Genomic DNA, 20,218 nt, shown 5'->3' with positions numbered 1-20,218 from the left:
AGTTATAATTAGAACATTTACGGTAATAAGATAGAAGGATGGAAATCATGTGACAAATCATGTGTCATGTCTCGTTTAGTCACTAACTTGGGAAGAAAGGACATCGGAAGCTATCAAACAAAGAGCCGAAGCTGGTAGAGACACCAATTAATGACGACGGCTTGGGGAGCGAGAACTCACGCGTGTGTGTGTGTGTGTGTGTGTGTGTGTGTGTGTGTGTGTGTGTATGGGGGTCACAGTCGTGGGAAAAAGCCCGCTTGACAATGGGACAATGGGATGCTGCTATGCAACGATGCCTAGCAACTACTGTAAGAACGGTCACCAGAGTACTACGCTGTATGAAAAGCACACACACGCACACACACCGTTTTGTTACATCCCAGCCAAGGGCCCGCAAAGTCCAAGCTATCAAAAAAGAAAAAGCCGGTGGGGGGTGGGGGTGGGGTTCATCACAGCACACAGTAACCCTCCCCCCCAGCACCTTTTTTAGTCACTTCAAAAGCTAACGTGAATGTGATGAAGATGCTCGCATCTTCTCCCGCTGTGGAACACACATGTAAACAAGATGGCCGTGGCACAATGTCGCGGAAGGAGATACGAGTGTCTTCATCACATAACGCACAGGCGACAGTGTGCAGGGGTACGGCGGGAGACAAATATAACGGCGAGCGATTTGTGAGGTCTGATTATTTTTGAGGAGGCATTTTCATGATGCAAATGTATTCCTCTTTTGAACGTATATTGTTTTGAGAAGCCAAACTCTTTACTTTAATGCCCCCAGCAACTAATAACGGACCTCCGACCAGAACCGGACCCACAGGACCAATTGGGGGGGTAATAAAGTCATATCTTGTACTGTACCTTAAGCCACTGTTGATGCACGACACTGCTGATGGGGATGACATACGACTTCATGTCAATTAATCCCAAGCATCCCTTTCAAGATGTTAGTCATCCACTATTGACTTTTAGTATGAAATGCACGTCGCTAAACTCTGGTGAGAATAATCTGCTGTGAGCGCACATGAAGTGCAGCTGTACATTCTCAAGCGTCGTCTGGAACAAACACACTGTGTATGAAGCCAAATATATGACAGATCCCCTTTTGTTTACGAATGTTACATAATGAATGTAAACAAACCATCCTCCCCCATCCTCTATGTACTGTACAAAGCAGCAAACAGAGATACCAGTGTGATCAGTGTCAAGTATTGCTTAAATGTGTACGGTAATGATTTCCGCAGCGCATATTGTATCAAACTTCCACGAGGAGACAGACTTGTGGGTTGGAAGACTGTCAACAAAACAATCAACTGGTGCAGCCGGTTTGCCTCAGGGTACAACGCTGACGACAAAATGATAGCGCAGACTACTAAACTTTAATTCCCAGGTCCCATTAGGAACAGGCAGTAAAGGCTGAAGTCATGCCGTGACAATGGAAGTGTAACTAAATATCCCTGTGACCTGAAATGGGCCCACAGTCAGGAAGTGAAAACTTGGGAGTGGAACGTTCTTAGTTGGGTAACATCAACTTCACTCTTTGCTCTTTTTTTTCTCATTTGTGCTGTTTTTTTTTTAATTTTCCACATATTTCAACTTCCTTTTTAAAGAATTTTGGTTAATTTTCTTTTTGTAATATTCTGACTTTATTCCCATATTATAATCTTTCCCCAACATCATTTTCCAAAAATTACAACTTTATTTTGTTTTTCATAATAGTATGACTGCAAAAAAAATAACATGTTTTTTGTTGAATATTTCAACTCCATGCTACTAAAATAAGATTATTGTTCCTCATAATATGAGTTTATTCTCATAAAATTCTAACATTTTGGACTTTTTTCTCTTAATACATTGGTGCCTGGTTAACGTCATTAATCCCTTCCAGAAGGTCCGACTCAAACCAAAACGGACCCTAACCAAAGCAAATTTTCCCATTGAAAATAATGTAAATCCAATTAATCCGTTCCAGACACCCAAAAATGTCTAACATTTTGTCTAACACAAAATAATTTATAGACAATAATTATAGTTTTACATGCAGAAAATTACAAATGAATGGACCACTGAACATTTGAGATAATTTTTACCTAATTTTGCAGAGGGGGAGGAGAGGAGATGGAGGAGATTCATTCACATGAATGAGTTAGCTTTTCCACCACCTCTTGGAGCAAGTCGTGGGGAATTCTCAAGTGCTTTAAGTTCCTTGCAAATAATGCCTGCTGTTGCGTGCCGTCACGCGGGACGCAGCAGGACTGAATAACACCAAGACTACTTGTACTTCACGGGTGCGGGAAGTGGTGGTGACAATGCATACCCATGCGGGAACAATGCACGTCGCACGTACTGCTGTCCTGCACTGGACGTAAACAGTACTTGACGAGGTGTAAATACGTTGTGCAGAAGCATGGTCATTTCGTCTTGGACGCGTGATCCAAGATGCCAGCGTAAACAAACTGGATGGTATTTTGGACGCTAAATAAGGGGGAAATGCAAGCCAAGGAAACATTTCAGCAGAAATTTTGGATGTTGACCAAAAAAAATGCGCTAACCGGTGTGGACGTTCCATTCCTTGTTAGATAAGGTCTCTCTTGTATGTAAATACAGTGGAACGTTATCCAATCTGTTCCAGGAGGAAGATGTCCTCCCTCTTTGCTTCTCACAGTTTCCTCACAGGAGTCTTCAATAAAGCTAAAAGAAAAGTGATGTTTAAATGTTCCTTTATCCATGTCATTCATCATTGTAATTATTGTGCATTGTTTTCAGCATGTACAACTATAACTGTTTGATAATTTATTTATTTTTTCATATTTTTGGGTCTCGGCAACAAGGTAGTTGGATTTGTATAATTTCTTATGGAGAAAAACTGCTTGGATTTTCATACCTTTCGGTTTTTGTCTGACTTTTGGAATGAATTATTCATGAAAACCAATGTACAGGCAATGTTTTAAGTAGCATTTTAACATTCTTAACTGTCCTGGAAGTGCAAAAATAAGTTACCTGCTAAAATAGTACGACGTGCAAACCAAGCACCAATTATTTCATTCACTTTATTCTAGCAGCATTTTTAAAAGTCACAAAAACATTATTCGAATTTGAATAATGAGGAAAGTATGTTTTTTTTCTTTGATGTTTTTTGTCTCTGTGATATACACATTGTATGCTGTACCATTGCTATTACCAGGGACATGTTAATGATGACCATAGAACAGGAAAACGCGGTACAAACATCTGTCGTGGCTGCTCAGCACAATATGGATAAGTTAAGCTACTGGCTGTGAATGGAGTTATTTTCAGTGGATAATACATCTATAAGCTGTACACTGACTACTCTAAAAGTATATCCAAGTTTAAATTCTGTAGGTAGGATATACAATGTTCCCTCTCTATAACGCGGTTCACTTTACGCGGCCTCGCTGTTACACAGTGTGCCAATTTTTTACAGTGTGGTATGTTTTTGTGTTCTGCGTCCTGATTCGCTGAGGGAGAACCCACATTGTCTTCTGCGTCCCGATTGGCTAAGGGACTGTAGACCATCAATCAATCTCCTCCATGCCATGTGTCCTGTACAGTACAGAATGCGTTCAGCTTGCCTAATTTACACAATTGTTCGATGGCTAGCAGTGTGGCTCTTTAGTGCTGAATGTTTGCAAGTTTTCTCTCTGACAAAGGCACCCAAAAGGTAGAGGAAGATGCTAACCATTGCACAAAAAGTTGGAATTCTGGACATGCTGAAGGAAGGTAGAACTTATGCAGCTGTAGGGTGCCATTACGGAATAAATGAACCTTGCGTTCGTACCATAAAGAAGGAGGAAAATAATATAAGGACGACAACAACAATATATTTTAACAAGGATGCAAAAAGGGCTTTAACTGTCCGCAACAAGACCAACAAGAGGCCGCCTCTGCAGATACCGCGGGGGCAGAGGCATAAATGAACAAATTGAAAGCCATCATCGGGGAAGGGGGATATAAGCCTGGATGAGACAGGCTTATTTTGGAAACACCGCATCGCTGGTTCAGCCCATGGACAAAGGCGTGATCCGCGCTTTCAAGGCCCTCTATTTGTGCAACATATATATTTTCTCATGTCTGAGAAAAGTGTATAAAGTGTGTGTGTGGTGAGGGGTTTTACAGCCTTAAAACATATAATAAACAAAAAAACCATAATAAATGAAAAAACATATCCTGTACATGATAAACATACCCTGTTAATTTAAAAAATATATAATGAATGAAAAAACATTTTTAAAAATGAAAAAAAAAATCAACTTCGACTACACAGATTTCACTTAACGCTGGTATTTTGGAACCTAAAGAGGGAATACTGCATACGTACATGGTGTGATACAGAAAAGGTACTCACATTAACTCCGTCCCCAAGATCATGGGCACCTTTTCACCAGAGTGGTTGCTGAGGAAACGCAGTCGGAAGAGATGGTTTGCGCCAGCTTGCCGTGAGCTCAGCATGCTGGCGGTGCTGCGGACCGGCGACAGGTTGAGCTCCTCGGGCTGGCAGGAGCCCACCCAGATCTGGTCCGTCAAGGCGTAGTCGATTACAGAGTAGCTGTCCTCGCTGGGCCAAGAAACAGAAGAAAAGGAAGACACTTTTATGAAAGATGTAGACTTCATCTGTCACGTTCATTTGACGTATGGAGGAAGGAGGGGGAAGAAATTGTAGCTGGTTCCACCTACATATGAAACTTTCAATTAGTTTAAGACAGATCCAAACGTTGTCCAGTGAGGGCCACATAGTGAAAAATGAAAGGATGCAACTTTGCCACTTTGATATTTGGTAAAGCAACACATGTAGATATGCTAAGAAGTTATATATATTTCAAGAAAAAACTGCATCTAAGCTTTGTGATATACTGTAGGTGAAAGGCTACTAAAATAACATTATTTTTCCCCATAATATTACCAGTTTATTTACTGTTACTCATTAAATTTCATTTTTTGTCTCAATATTTTGACTTTATTCGCATAAAATCTGCTGTTTTTAAATTTCCAACTATTTCACCTCTGCTCTTGTAAATTTTCTTCTAATAACAATGAATTATGGCTTTATTCCCATCATATTTTGACTCTATTCTCATAATATTATAACTTTAGCCGCAACCTAATTGTCCAAAAATTGCAACTTTATTCTTTGTTCAATTAGTTTCTCATATTATGTCTTTTTTTTTTTTTTAATCAGTTTTCTTTAATATTTTAGCTCTATGCTACTAAAATGACATTATTTTTCCTCTTAATATTACGAGTTTATTCAAGTAAAATTTGACGTTTTCCTGTTAGAATACGACTTTTTTCTCTTAATATTTAGACTTTGTCATAAAATTTCTGCAGTTTTTTTCCCTTTCTGCTGTTATTATTTTTTTTTTTATAATTTCCCAAATATGTCAACTTTCTTCTTGTAAATGTTCTTTTTGTAATATTATGACTCTACTCCCATAATATTTAGATTTGATTCCCCAAACATTAGAACTTTTTTCCCCCAATCTAAATTTCCAAAAATTACAACTTCATTCATTGTTTTGTTTGCTTCTCATAATATTTTTTTCTTTAATATTTCATGACGTTGTTTTTCCTCATAATATTACTTTGTTGTCGTGAGATTACATCTTTTTTTTCTTGTTAGATTACAACAGCTTTCCTCTTAATATTTTAACTTTACTCTTGTAAAATAACTGCTGATTTTTCCATATTTTTCTGGTTGTTTTGTTTTTCATTTTCTTCTTAAATTATATTTTTGAATGTGCTCCAGGCCAATAACAAAAAACAGCTGTAGGCTGCATATAAGCTTTTGTCTACAAGCCTGCACGGCTGGTAGGAAACATCTGGAGCCAATTTGTAGAACCTCTTAATGCTAAGTGTGCATGTATGTTTACGCAGTGTGCTGAAGAACAGGAGCTTAAGTCGAGCCCATGTGCATTTTATCAACTCCAGACTGGAACGGCGGCCAAGCTGGACGGGAACCAGCTTTGTGCGAGCTAGCGTGTCCATTTGGGTACACGTGCTGTGTGCAAACGCACACACACACACACAAGTCCAAGGATAGGTAGCTAAAAAACAAACAGGAGTGCGTAACGCTGTAACTGCACCCTGAACTGTGAGGAGGTCACGACCAAGAATCCGGTCACGCTTTGAGCTTTAACTGCCACCCCCTCTTCTACCCCACCAATTGTTCACAAATCAAGCAAGAGTTTGGGACGCCAAACAATTAAGACTTAAGAAAATACCATCCTTAATCCACCAACTCCTCAACAAAGCAGCTCTTTTGCAATTTGCTGTATATGGCCTACAATGCAGCTCTTTTTTTTCCTATTCTAAAAATATAATTGACCAAGAAAACTAAAGAAAAAACCACAATAAATGGAAAAATATGCAGTAATTTTACAAGAATAAAGTACAAATATTAAAAGAAAAATGTTGTAATCTAATGAGAAAAAGATAATTTCACAAGAACAAAGTAACATGAGGAAAAATAATGTCATTTTAGCAGCATCAAGTTGAAATAGAAAGAAAAAAATAATAATAACATAATATTATTAGAAACAAACAAAAAGAATGAAGAAACTAGGTTGGGGAAAATATTACGGAAATAATGTCAAAATACTACAGGAATAAAATCTAAATATTCCTAAAAGAAAATTCTACAAGAAGAAATATTTGGAAAATTACAAATTTAAACAAGCAATGGCAGAAATGGGGGGGGATGCAATTTTTTAAGAGAATAAAGTCAAAATATTGAAAGAAAGTTGAATTCTAACGAGAACAAACTCAGAATTTTATGAGGAAAAATAATGTCATACTACAGACTTCAAATGTTAAAGAAAAAAAGACAATTAAAAAAAACATAATACTGTGAGAAACCAATTAAACAAAGAATAATGTTGTTAATTAGGGAAAATTAGGTTATAATTAAAATTAGTTATAATGTTATGAGAATAACATCAAAATATTATGGAAATAAAAGTCATAAGTACAAGAAAAAGAAAAGAACAGAGTTGAAATAGTTGGAAAATTAAAAAAAAAATAGAAAAAAAAAACAGCTGTTATTTTATGAGAATAAAGTCAAAATATTAAGAGAAAAAAATGACGCACTTTTACGGGAATAAACTTGTAAATTATCTGCAAAAATAATGTCATTACTAATATGGAGCTGCAGTATTACATTAAAACTACTTTCTTTTTTAAAGAAAAACCATAGTATGACAAATTAAACAAAGAATAAAGTTGTTATTTTTAGAAAATTTGGGTGGGGAAAAGTTATATTACGAAAATAAATTCAAAATATTATAGGAATAAAGTTGTAATTATGAGAAGAAAACAAGAGGAAAGCTGACATAGTCTGAACAAGATTTTGTAAAAAAAAAAAAAAAACTGAGATGGGGAAAAAAGCTGTAATTTTTTGAAAATAAAGTCAAAATATTAAGAGAAAAAAATTACGCACTTTTACGGGAATAAACTGGTAATATTATGGGGAAAAATAATGTAATTTTAGTACCATTTCACCTATACAGTATCACAAAGCAGAGATGCAGTTTTTGCTTTCATTTTTCACTATGAGTTCCTCGCTGGGAAAAGTTGGGACACACCTGGGTTAAAGCAACAGTAAGTAATAAAGGTTTTAGCTCCAGGGCTCAGCCTACAGTTCTTAAGTGTAATTTACTTTCAAGCTGAACATTTAAACGTAGCCATTGTGCATTTGTAACATAGTGATTAGCTAATGAATGCTGAAAAATAATCTGTTTTATAACAACATATCTCGAAATAAACGTTGTTGGATCATTTTTAATGCGCAGTAAAGTTCGAAGAGTAACATTTGCACTAAGCCCCAAGGCTCCGCTGCCACTGTCAAAAGCTTGCATGGGAGTTTGCATGACTGATAACCCTGCAGGTGAGATGTTTGGAATGCCACTGGCATGGCGCACAGTGGATCGGAATGGGAGGGGAACTTGTGTGGTTGTGTGCCGAGTTTTCATGCACGAGTGGGTGGGTGGGTGACACACACTGAAATACACACTACGCTTCAACACAAATATGTTGCAGCATGCAAACCACAGGAATAACCAAAACATGAACAGTCATGTTAAAATGGCCATACAATTGTAAGAAGAAATTAGAACTTAGGTGGGAGGTCAAGTCAAGACATTTTTTTTTCAATTTTTTTCTCATTCTTTTTCTTAATATTTTTGACTGCTTTGACTTTCATGTAAACCTTTTTTTTAATTACAATTTTACTAATTGTTTTGTTTTTCATAATATTAGGACTGTTAAAAATAAAAAAAAAAATCTTTAATATATTTCAACTTTATACTACTAAAATTTTCCTCAAAATTAAGACTTTTTCTCGTTAAATTACAACCTTTTTCTCTTAATATTTTCACTTTATTCTTGTCAAGATACTACTGATTTTTCCCTGTTTTTTTTCCCTATTAAGTTATATTTTTAAAAAGTGCTGTGGGCCAAAAAAAAAAAAAACGGCATGGGGAACAAATGGCACACAGGCCACACCTTGGACACCCCTGTTGTAGTCACATAAAAGAGAGGGAGAGAGACTATCTAGGACACAGTGTTGGGATTCTTATAGACTAAAAAGTAAGCCCACAAGGTTCCAAGCATGAAGAGTGGAAAGAAGCGAAAACATAACAATACTGGATGCTTAAAAGGAGCGCTGCGTAAAAAGTGGGAAGCGGAGAGAAGCCAGCTGCTGTGGATGCTCAATGTTATGTAAGTGTTCCTGCACAGTCCAGCAACGCAACGCAACACCTCCCTGCTGCGTGACAGCCAAATGTGACACAGGGTCTGCTTTCCAAGACATCATGACCACTTTGGATCCAGGAAGAAGCATCTGCTATGTGAAACAAGCTGTTGTGTTTCAGTTTTAGCCTCCAAGCGCCTCTGTCTTGAGGTAATGTCCAAACACAAAAACTCACCATCAATCAACATCTACAAGCATTTGGTCTTCAAAGACAAACATTTCTGGAAGTTTGAAGAAGAATGGTTGACAATTTGACTCTTAAGGAGCATGTACTTAGCCATCTTGGATCATATTAACAATAAAATACCTAAAAGTGCTACCTTGGATATCCTTCAAAATGAGTAGGGTACTCTCTTACAGATTGACACCCATTCCTGCTGGTTGGCCAATAACTGATAAAGGAGAAAATATGAATATTGATTAAAAAGTCATTGCGTCGATGCTGTGACCCAGCTAACTGCCTAACTGGTCCGTTGCATCCCTTTTTGATCATGGCACAGAGCACACTAGCGTGACACGGCAGAATAAACCAATATTATAACAGCTTCTCTCATTCACACGCCCATTTCCCAAAAGCCCTCTTCCAAAAACACAAGCTGGACAGCACACGCAGAAGCAATGTGCCTTTCCAGATCTCATTCCCAGAAACAACATCATATGGAATGTTTCATTTAGTTCCGCGCCCTCTTATGATTCCTAGGAATTCTGAGTGTGCATGTCGGGCAAGACAATCCGTTCCAAGCGTGTACAAGCGAGAAGGCATTTGCATAGGGGCAAAAAAGCACACACACAAGTTTTGATGAATCAAGGCAACAAGGACATGCTGACACCTGCGACTTTACGGTGACAATCAAACTTTTTCTGCTCTGATGCATGATTTGGATTGCTGTTACTTATTGTGTTATTTCTGATTTTAACCTGAAAAAGTATATTGCCAATATAGTTAATAAAGTTTTCATCACAGTAACAGCTCATTGGAGACTCTAAATCATGGGTGCTCACACTTTTTCAGCCTGCCAGCTACTTTTAAAATGACAGACAATGAAAGTCCCAAAGATCTACCTCCTACTATGAATATAGAAAATGAATATTTACTGTCATGATAAATATGAGTATACATTGTACATGTACATAGGGGTGCACGCACTTTTTCAGCATGCAAGCTATAAGTCAACATGATCTATCTCTTACTATAAAACATAATAAAAAAAACATTATATATATATATATATTATATAAAAACAATATATAAAATAAATATATATAAACAGTACATAAAATCTATTTGGTAAACCTTTACTATACTAATGATTAGTATCTCACATTCATAGTTTCAAAGTTTACAGGTAATCAAAATAGCTGATATCATTCACAAATAATTCACAATTCAATTCAATATGGCAATAAAGATAATTCCTCAATAGTTGTGTACGTAACCCGAGTAATATGTGAGTGAAAATAGCTACGTACGTACAGTAGCGTTCAGTAGACACACACTATCAAACATTGCCGATATACAAGAAATGATGATGCAAGAGACGATGCAGCCAAAGTCAAGGCAACATATTAAAAATGTTTCAGCAATGGGCATTTTCCCAATTCATCATGAAATAATAGTTTAAGAAACGGAAGTGTAGAAAAACACGCATTTCTATAGTGGAGTTCATGACGCGAAGCAAAGCCAATTCACTTTTTTCTACATAACTAGCCGCTACAAGTGAAAGGATAACTTTTGTTATAGATATAGGCATCTTACCGCTGAGTTAGTTTATCCATAATTGGAAAAAGGAAGGCATCTCTGTGTGTAGTTTGAGACGTGATGTTCACTATTCCCACGGGGGAGGAAGAGCGAATCAGGAGGGGAGCTTAATGACAGCTGACTGATGTCATATAACATCTATGAGGTGACATTTATGTGATCGACCCAAAGTACCTTCGCAATCGACCGGTAGCTCACAATCGACATAATGGGCACCCCTGCTCTAAATGGTACATAGGCGTGCATGTGAGTATGAATGCTTGTTTGACTACAGCAGGGGTGTCCAAAGTACAGCCCAGGGGCCATTTGCGGCCCCCAGTTGTTTTACTGATCTGCAGCACATTCTAAATATGTCATTTAACGAGAAAGCAAAGAAACGAGACAGCAAAAACGGAAAAATCAGCAGTAATTTTACAAGAATAAAATATTAAGAAGAAATAGTCATACTCAAATAAGAAAAAGTCGGAATTTTACTAGAATAATCTCGTAATATGACGAAACGTAACATCAATTTTGTAGCATAAAGTTGAAATATTATTATCGTTTTTTTTAAGTCGTACATAATATTATGAGAAACAAAACAAAATAAAGTTGTAATTTTTGGAAAATTAGGTTGGGGAAAAAGTTATAATATCATGGGAATGAACTCAAAATTACGAAAAGCACAAAGATGATTTCAGAAGAAAGTTGAAATATTTGGAAAATCAACTGTCATTTTTTTAACAAGAAAACCAACAGCAAAAATGCAGAAATCAGCTATTTTGCAAGAATAAAGTCACAATTTTAAAAGAAAAAAGTAGTAATGTAACGAGAATAATGTCCTAATATTACCAGGAAAAATAATATCATTTTAGTAGCATAAGGTTGAACTATTAAAGAAAATAATATGTTTTTCCTTAAGTCTTAATATTATGAGAAACAAACAAAACAACAAATAAAGTTGTCATTTATGTCAAATTATGTTGTGGAAAAAGTTATACTATTACGAGAACTAAGTCAAAATATTATGGGAATAAAGTCATAATTACAATAAGAACACTTACAACAAGAAAGTTGAACTAGTTGGAAAAACAACATCTCAGTATTATGGCAATAATGTTATAATACTACAAAAGGAAAACTTACGAAGATTATCTAGGAACAAAAAAAGCAGAAAGCAGAAAAATACAAAAAAATTTAAAACAGCAAATATGAAGCTGATACTACTTTTTCACCGATATCACAAAGCTGAGATTCAGTTTTTTCTTGAAATACCCCGCCTGCCGCCCGAAGTCAGCTGGGATAGGCTCCAGCATGCCCCCGCGACCCTAATGAGGAGAAGCGGCATAGAAAATGGATGGATGGATATACTGTATATAACTTCTTATGCTTTACAAAATATACATTTTTTGCATCCTTTAATTTTTCACTATGTGGCCCTCACTGGAAAAAGTTTGGACACTCCGGTCTACAGTACAGTGTACGTGCCCTGTGACTGACTGGTGACCAATACCAGTACCAGTACCAGTACACCTGTGACCCCAAGAAGGACAAGTGGTATAGAAAATGGATGGATGGACATTATTTGCAGTTCCAGTCGTGTCCAAATACTTATGTTCCACATGGTGTACTTTTACAAGGTACTGCAAACCAAACGCCTTCAACGTGCCACAGCAGGTGAGTTATGTTCACACACGCACACATATCACATTCACTTCAAGCTACGCTTACCTCTTTTTTCGAGTGACGATGAGGACATCGTTGAAGAGGAAGAAGTAGACCTGTTGTCGTGACGTCCGCTTGAGGAAGATACCGTTGTCCTCTACGAAGGCCGTCAGCTCTCCTCTCTTCACCATCCATCTGGACGAGGAGACCAGGGGGAAAGGCTGGAGAGGAGAGACGTTTTGTCATTGATATTATTGCAACGTTTGTATTAGAGATGTCCCGATCCAATCTTCGAGATTGGGATCGCCTGCCGAGCTGCTTTATTTGTGAAGATCGGATAATATCGGCTTCTGCCACAATATCAGGCTGATCCGGTTGCTGTATCACATTCGTAACTCTGAGCCACACTCAGTAGGTGCAGTAATGTGCTTCAAAGCTGGTTGCCACTCACAAGAAGAAGAAAACGCAACACCACCATGCAGACATGTCCACAGTGTGAAGTTCGTTTCACGTTAGACGTTGGATATTCGGCTCCGCAGCTACAGCGGTACTTCTCTCTCACTGTGCCCGGACTGCTGCATCATGGTGTAGGGAGCTCGCACTGGAAGTGCCACTCTAACTGTGGTTGCTTATAATAGGGACGGCACAAACACTACTAAACATGTCAAAACGGCGGCGATAAACTTTGAAAACTCCTCTGTTACGGAGCGTGAATGGAAGCTAGCGGGGTTCGCTTAGTTTAGCTCGTGCAGCTGTGTGCGTGGGCGTGTGCATGACTCAAACTGGATGAGTATATTTTCACTGTGTTGTGTTTTACTGCTTTAATGTAAGGACCATTTTACAGTGTCTTTTAGTGAAAAAAGACAAGAGGCACGTTTATTCACGCACCCGTAACAACCGTCAATTGCCATTCTCAACACAAACAACACATTCCGGCCTTCAAAATAAGAGCGCTCTTTGTCACATTTTGTCTAATTGTGTAAACAAAATGAGGGTGTCATTAAAATATCTTCCATTAATAACGCGATTGGAATTACGTCTGTAACTACATGTTCCTTACTCACAAGCACGGGCATTACAGTTTGTTGAAGATTTTGTAGCAATATGTGCTGATGCTGACATCCCATTAGAAAAGTTAGCTAAGCTGCATCCATTTCAAAAAAACTGGACAAAATGGGCCAATGATGTATTGCATCAATAAATGTAAGGATTTATGCATTTTATTCACTAACCCAAATAGCACACACTCTATGCTGGTAAAATAAGTGGAAAATAAGTGGAATTCGAAAAAATTAAAACAGAAAAAAAGGAATTTGGGAAAAAATTAAACGGATTTCATAGGGCCCTAAGAGAGATGTGTTAAAAAAAATGTCATGTATTCTAAATCACACCACAAATTGATCTATAAACATGTCAAATGATTAGTCCTACCCTAAAAGTATTTTGCACGCCCATTTTTTCCAATTTTTTCATTTATTGGATGGACTTTTATTGGATTAGGGACCTGACTCACAGAGGTTTGTTACAAAAGCCAAACAATATTGTTGGTCATGCTGTGTAATAAAAAAGTAAATTCAGCAATACTTTGGTTACATTATTTTTAATGCTTTGACGAGCTATTCTCTATTATTTTCTATTCTCTATTCATTTTCAATCCCACAAATTCATGCTTGCAACAAAAGCTTATTATTGAAAAAAGAAACAACAAAAAAAAAAAAGATCGGTAACGGTTCGGATCGGCAAGACTATAAAAAAAAAGAGAGAGATCGGATCGGAAGCCAAAAATGTGGATCGGGATATCCCTACTTTGTATAATACACTGACATACATATTCCGTAGAACAAAATTATGTTACACAAAAAAATGTGTTTTTACGCTACCTTGATCTTAAAGTCCAGCTGGGAGTTGATGGTATACATCATCTCCGTTCTCTCCATGGTGCGCGCCCCCTCATTGCATTTTCTTACCACCTGCACACACACACACACACACACACACACACACACACACACACACACACACACAGATATAAAAGGAAAAAAAAAACATATTATTTTATCCATGTGGTAAGCATGACAACACTAGTATATGTAGACCAACTAGCTCCTATAATAAACACAGGGAGGGACCCAAGTTCATATGTACTCGCTGCATGTGTTTGGGTCCCTTTTAATTACGATGGATTGAAGTAACACCTAAAATTGGGAACAATTGTACTATAATAAAACTGTTCCCAATGAGTCACAAATATAGTAAATGAATCACACCTTCATATTCTCGAAAAAAATCAGACGTCACAAATCATCATGCACATGAATGCACAGGCGGCAGTGTGCAGGGACACAGCAGGGGACAAATATAACGCCGAGCGATTTGTGAGGTCTGATTTTTTCGAGTAGGCATTTTTGTGATGCAAATGTATTACTCTTTTGAACGCATATTGTTTTGAGAAGCCCAGCTCCTTACTTGTGAAACCCCATCGACTACCTGGAGCTATGTTCTTCATCACCGAAATCTGACCAGAACTGGACTTAGGAGACCAAGTGGGGGGGTAAGTCGCTGTTTGCTGATTACACTGCTGATGGGGATGTCATACAGCTTCATGTCAAAAATCCAAACTATCCCTTTAATATTTTGACTTTATTCTCGTAACATTACAGCTGTTTTTTTCCATTTCTGCTGCTGTCGTTTTCCAATTTGCAACTATTTCAAATGTCTTTTTTTTTCTTTGATATTTCAACTTTACTAAAATGACCATATTTTTCCTCATATTATGCTATTCTCGTAAATTTATGAGTTTTTCTTGTTAGATTACAACTTTTTTTCTCAATATTTTGGACTTTATTTTTGTAAAATGACTGCTGATTTTTGCTATTGTTTTTGTTTTTAGTTTTCTTGTTAAATTAGATTTTTAGAATGTGCTGCAGGCCGAAAAAGGCCCCTGATTTAGGATGAGGAACATGATAACTGCATGCATCTAAAAAAATGCAAAAATTAAAATAAAATATCAAAATTGCACTATATAAGACCACAAAATCAGATCTTTGACTTATATCTGTGCAATGAGTATACCAGGGGTCACCAACGTTTTTCCTTGTGAGAGCTACTTTTACAAAACGGAAAAGGCCAAGAGCTACTCAGTTTTGTAACATTTATTTTCAGAGCTTATTTTAAACCCAAACAAAGCGAATATGCTTGTTTTACCAGAACATTAACAAAATGCTGGTGTCCACAACTCACATTTTGTATTTCAGAATGCATTTCTTTCTACTGTTCTTTCATTATTAACTGAAAACCTGAATGAAAAGCAGGCTTGCGGGCACCTCATGTGGTCGTGGGGGGCTACCTGGGCACCACGTTGGTGACCCCTGGAGTATTCTGTATACCATGGAGGAAGCTGACTAAATATTGCCTAATTTTACTTCTAAATAAAGAAACAACATTTGTAGTACAGTTCACATTTTAATGTAATTTCTCACGAGCTGATTGCGACCCACCCAGAAAAAGAATGGGTCCGTGACCCAATTTGAGAATCCCTGCTGTAAGGCATGGGCAAAAGAAGACCTCATTAACCCATTTTTAAAATCTTTTTTATAAAGGTTATTTTGGTATCTAAAAAAAGAGCTATACAAAACATGTTATTTTATTATTTTGTACTATTTTGCTCTAAATGTAGTTGTATGAATCTGTTTAATAGCATATTTTTATTGCATTTATTGATTATTATTATTATTGTATTTATTTTTTTATTAATTAGGTGCTGCTGTAACATTTGAATTTCCATACTGGGGATCATCAATAAAGGATGCTCTTATCCCAAAGTTAACATTGCATTGTATTTTAAATAGGACTGTCAAAAATAGCGCGTTAACGGCGGTAACTAATTTATTTCATGAATTACGTTAAAATATTTAGCGCAATTAACGGATACACAGTTATTACGGCAGACGGAAGCATAGTGTAGTGTCCCCACACACAGTCTGGCGCTCTTTTAAAACTTTATTCTGACCTGAACACATCAACAGTAGTGCAATTCCAACACCGTACAGTATCTCCAACTCACAAACACGTCTCTAGTCATCCCCACAATGACACTTTCTCATTGTGCGGGATACATTCACTGACACTCCAAAAATCACAGTAATATCTTTATTATGCGTGTATGTGTGGTCTAAATAAACTAATGTAACTTTTACTGTGGAAGTACAGTTTGCTGCATTTAAGTATGCTCAAAAATCCCAGAAAATACATCTACACTCAAAATATGTGAATTCTACTTAAAATACTTGGTGTCTTTGAACACAAATCACACGGTTAAAGTGTGATTCAAATGTTATGCTACTATTATAAAGAGACTAGTGTTAGGCAAACACATTTTCAGACGTGTGCTATCTTTTAGCTTGAGTTAAATTTCTAGTTCATTTGGAGCTGTTAATACACACAAATATATATAATCAAATATATATAATTATATTTTTTAATCATTTGACAGCCCTAATTTTAAATCATATTTTTATATTTTGATATTTCTTGCCAGATTTACTTCATGCTATTATTTTGACGTTTTTAAGTTTTTTTCAACAGTAAATGAAGCATAATCCTTGTGTCAAAATGAAGCTTTAACAAAGAAGTGATATTTTTTGTGTGTGTATATATATATATATATATATATATGTATATATATATATCATGGATGTTGTTCACTCTAAATTGTCCATAGGTATGAAAGTGTGAATGATCGACCAGTCCATGGTGTACCCCGCCTCTCGCCCTAAGTCAGCTGGGATAGGCTCCAGCATACTCGCGACCCAAGTGAGAATAAGTGGCATAGAAAATGGATGGATGGATGGATGTTGTTCACTGACCTTGCTGACAGCATGTAAGGCTTTCTTACACTCTTCATACTGCGCAGAGTCTTTGGGAATCTTCTGACAAATTGTCTGTGAGAGGTGGGGGGAAAAAAACTGTGTTGATTTCGCCTTTAAAAGCACACAACACCTTATCAGGCCTCCTGATAGCATACTGAAGCTCCAGAGCAGCTGTGAGAAGAAGATGAAGTGAAACCAAACTTTCTCAGGCTCCAGAAGCCTCCGTGTGGACTCTTGGGAGACACTACGTAACAACATATTGGAGGGTTACTGTGGAGCACGAGAAAGGAAACGGGAGAATAATGAACACTTGGAGAACAAGGAAAAAAAGAGAAGAAGATAAGTTGGATCGTTTGAGGGAAATGTGGGCTGTACACGACGTAAGGTCACCTGAACTCGGTGGAGGTTAGTGAGCTCAAGCACACGGCCTGCATGCAGTTTACAAGAGTTGCATAACAGTCAAAGTCTCCTCATTCCAAAGCTCATGCACACTTACATCCATGAGCAAGGGCAAACGTGTGATCCTCTGCATGGGCAGGATCAGGAAGGAGATCATGGGGAGGTTCCTGCACTCAGGGTGGCCCTCGATCCTGGTCAGCACCTCCTTAAAAACTGGATTCTTGGACCTGCAACGAGGAGGAGAAGGAGGAGCATAGAGGAAAAAGTAGCAAACCCCCAAGGTCAAAGTGTGAGAGTAGTACATTCTGGAGGAGATAAGATAAGAACGTGTGTGAGTGCAGCCACTTACAGGAGTCTCTGCAGGGTTCTCTGCTGGTAGACCTCGTTGGAGCAGTACGTGACGTAAGGATCAAAGTTGGATTTTGCGTGCTTGCAAACGATATCGCTGATGTCGTCGATCACGATGTTGCGCTGGTGTTTCTCCTCCAGTTCCTTAAAGAATCTAAGCAACAGGGGAGGAGTCGCAACAAGTTAGTGTGCGACTTACTCCTGCCCTACCCAGCATGACATGGCTTTATTCCACTTTACACTCCTGTATTTACAATGTGCATAAGGAGATACATGTTGTTGCTGCAGCAAAGTGGAGACTATGGAGTATAATACTGCAAGCCTTATGGATGTTATTGGCTCAGGATGCTTGCAACCATGGGTGAGCAGAGTAGCTAAACATCCACAGAAAGTTGAGCCATTGCAAAACAGTGCAGAGCAAAAGGGGCAGGAAGGCAGGAAACATCCCCACCACCTTTCTACACTAAGATCACAAGAGAGGAACTCTCTGCCTCTTAAAAATAGTTATGGCACAACATTAAACAACAACAGTGTTTTTTTTCCTCTTCCTGAGGACCAGCAGATGGTAACTTTAACAGCATGACACAAAGGCAAAAAAGGAGTTTTTAGCATGTAATGTGAAGGTGGCAAAACAGGAAGGCAACAAACACCAACCTTGACCGCTTGCACAGTTTCTACTGATTTGTAAAAAGCACCTCCTGTGCCACCCCAAACAGACTTTGACTATCTACAGGACACACTCTGTGGCTCCTTTGCCCTTCAAGCAGTAGCTTTCCTAATGAGGACGTGCTCGCACAGGATCGAAGGCATCATATGTTAGTCTAAAGACCAGGGGTGTCCAAGCTTTTTTCCAGCGAGGGCCACAGAGTGAAAAATGAAAAAATGCAACTTTGCCAGCTCGTAATAGCTCATAATAGGTCGTAAAGCAACACATGTAGATATGTTAACAAGTTATATATACACTGTGTGCACAATTATTAGGGATTTTGCGTTATTGATTATTAGTTTTATTATTTAACAATAACAGAGCTCTTGGTCAATCCAAAATGTTAATAAACCTCAAACTTGAATATTTAAGGAAGTGAAAGTGAGGCTTTAGCTTTTTAGCTTAGCTTTTTTGCTGAGAATATCTGTGTGCACAATTATTAGGCAACTATTAGTGTGCAGAATTATTAGTCAATTCAAAGAAAAAACTAAATATTCCTATCTTACAATTTTATTTTCATTTTTTTTAGTCAGAATGATAAACAGACAACACAAACTTTACAAATAAATATTTCTGACATTTCCAAAAATAGATTAGTGACCGATACAGCCACCCTTCTTTTCAATAACACGGAAAAGCCTTCCATCCACAGAGTCTGTCAGTTTCTTGATCATTTCACCATCAACTTATTGTGCAGCAGCAACCAAAGCATCCAGTGGTGTACCTTTTTTCTTCGCTGTCAATCTTACGTTTAACGGCCCGCATGTACTCAATAGGGTTTAGGTCAGGTGAGCAAGGAAGTCATATTATTTTTAAGACCTTTACTAGCTGGTCATGCAGTGGAGTACTTGGATGCATGAGATGGAGCATTGTCCTGCATAAAAATTATGGTCTACTTTAAAGATGAACACTTTTTCCTGTACCACTGTGTGAAAAAAGGTGGCAGTAGGTTTGGGAGTTGAGTTTGAGTCCATCTTCAACCTGAAAAGGCCCAACAAGCTCATCTTTTAATAATTCCAAACCTTAAGAGTACCCCACCTCCACCTTGCTAGTGTCTGAGTTGGAGTGGAGCTCTCTGCCCATTGCTGATACAACCACGGGCCCATCCCACTGGTCCATCAAGAGTCACACTCACCTCATCAGTCCATAAAACTTTTGAAAAATCTGTCCTCAGATATTTCTTGACCAAGTCAAAGCCTTTCAACTTGTGTGTCTTGTTCAGTGGTAGCTGGGTTTCAGCCTCCCTTACCTTGGCCATGTCTCTGAGCACTGAACATCATGTACCGTACTTCAGGACACTCCAGGTAGATTACAGTTCTGGAATATGACAGCACTGGAGGATAATTGGTTCCTGGGAGCTTTACGTTGGATTATTCTCAAATATTTGGCAGTTAATTTGAATGTTTTTCTCTCTACATATATCTTGCAACCCTTTTGTGCACTTGCAACAAAACAATTAATGGTTCTGTGGTCATGTCCTAATATCTTGGCAATTACGGCAATTTCAAGAGGTCTGCATCCCCATGAAAGATGTTTTACAGTTCTTGACTTTTCAAGGTCTGTTAAATCTCTTCTGGCCCATTTTGCCAGAGGAAAAGAAGCTGACTAATAACTGTGCACACCTAAATAAAAGGTGTTGATCTCCTAAGGCCACACACTCCCTCAGTACACACATGCACATCACCTGGTATGCTTAAACCCAACAGGCATTCAAGTTCATTCAGCTTGGG

General features: G+C 37.8%; 1 protein-coding gene across 1 annotated transcript in view; it reads right to left on the bottom strand.

Moving 5' to 3' along the window:
- The window catches only part of LOC129190923 (rho guanine nucleotide exchange factor 26-like), a 41,971-nt gene that overhangs the window by 9,332 nt on the left and 12,421 nt on the right, over window positions 1–20,218 (bottom strand). Inside the window, exons 7-12 of the mRNA XM_054793729.1 lie at window positions 17,784–17,936; window positions 17,532–17,661; window positions 17,033–17,107; window positions 14,048–14,137; window positions 12,234–12,388; window positions 4,367–4,576 (exon numbers count right to left, since the gene is read on the bottom strand). Of these exons, the coding sequence (XP_054649704.1) occupies window positions 4,367–4,576; window positions 12,234–12,388; window positions 14,048–14,137; window positions 17,033–17,107; window positions 17,532–17,661; window positions 17,784–17,936 (813 nt within the window). The remainder of the gene's footprint in view (window positions 1–4,366; window positions 4,577–12,233; window positions 12,389–14,047; window positions 14,138–17,032; window positions 17,108–17,531; window positions 17,662–17,783; window positions 17,937–20,218) is intronic.

Source organism: Dunckerocampus dactyliophorus, chromosome 12, assembly GCF_027744805.1.
Source record: "Dunckerocampus dactyliophorus isolate RoL2022-P2 chromosome 12, RoL_Ddac_1.1, whole genome shotgun sequence".
Taxonomy (NCBI): domain Eukaryota; kingdom Metazoa; phylum Chordata; class Actinopteri; order Syngnathiformes; family Syngnathidae; genus Dunckerocampus; species Dunckerocampus dactyliophorus.
This window is presented reverse-complemented; position numbering and strand designations above follow the sequence as displayed.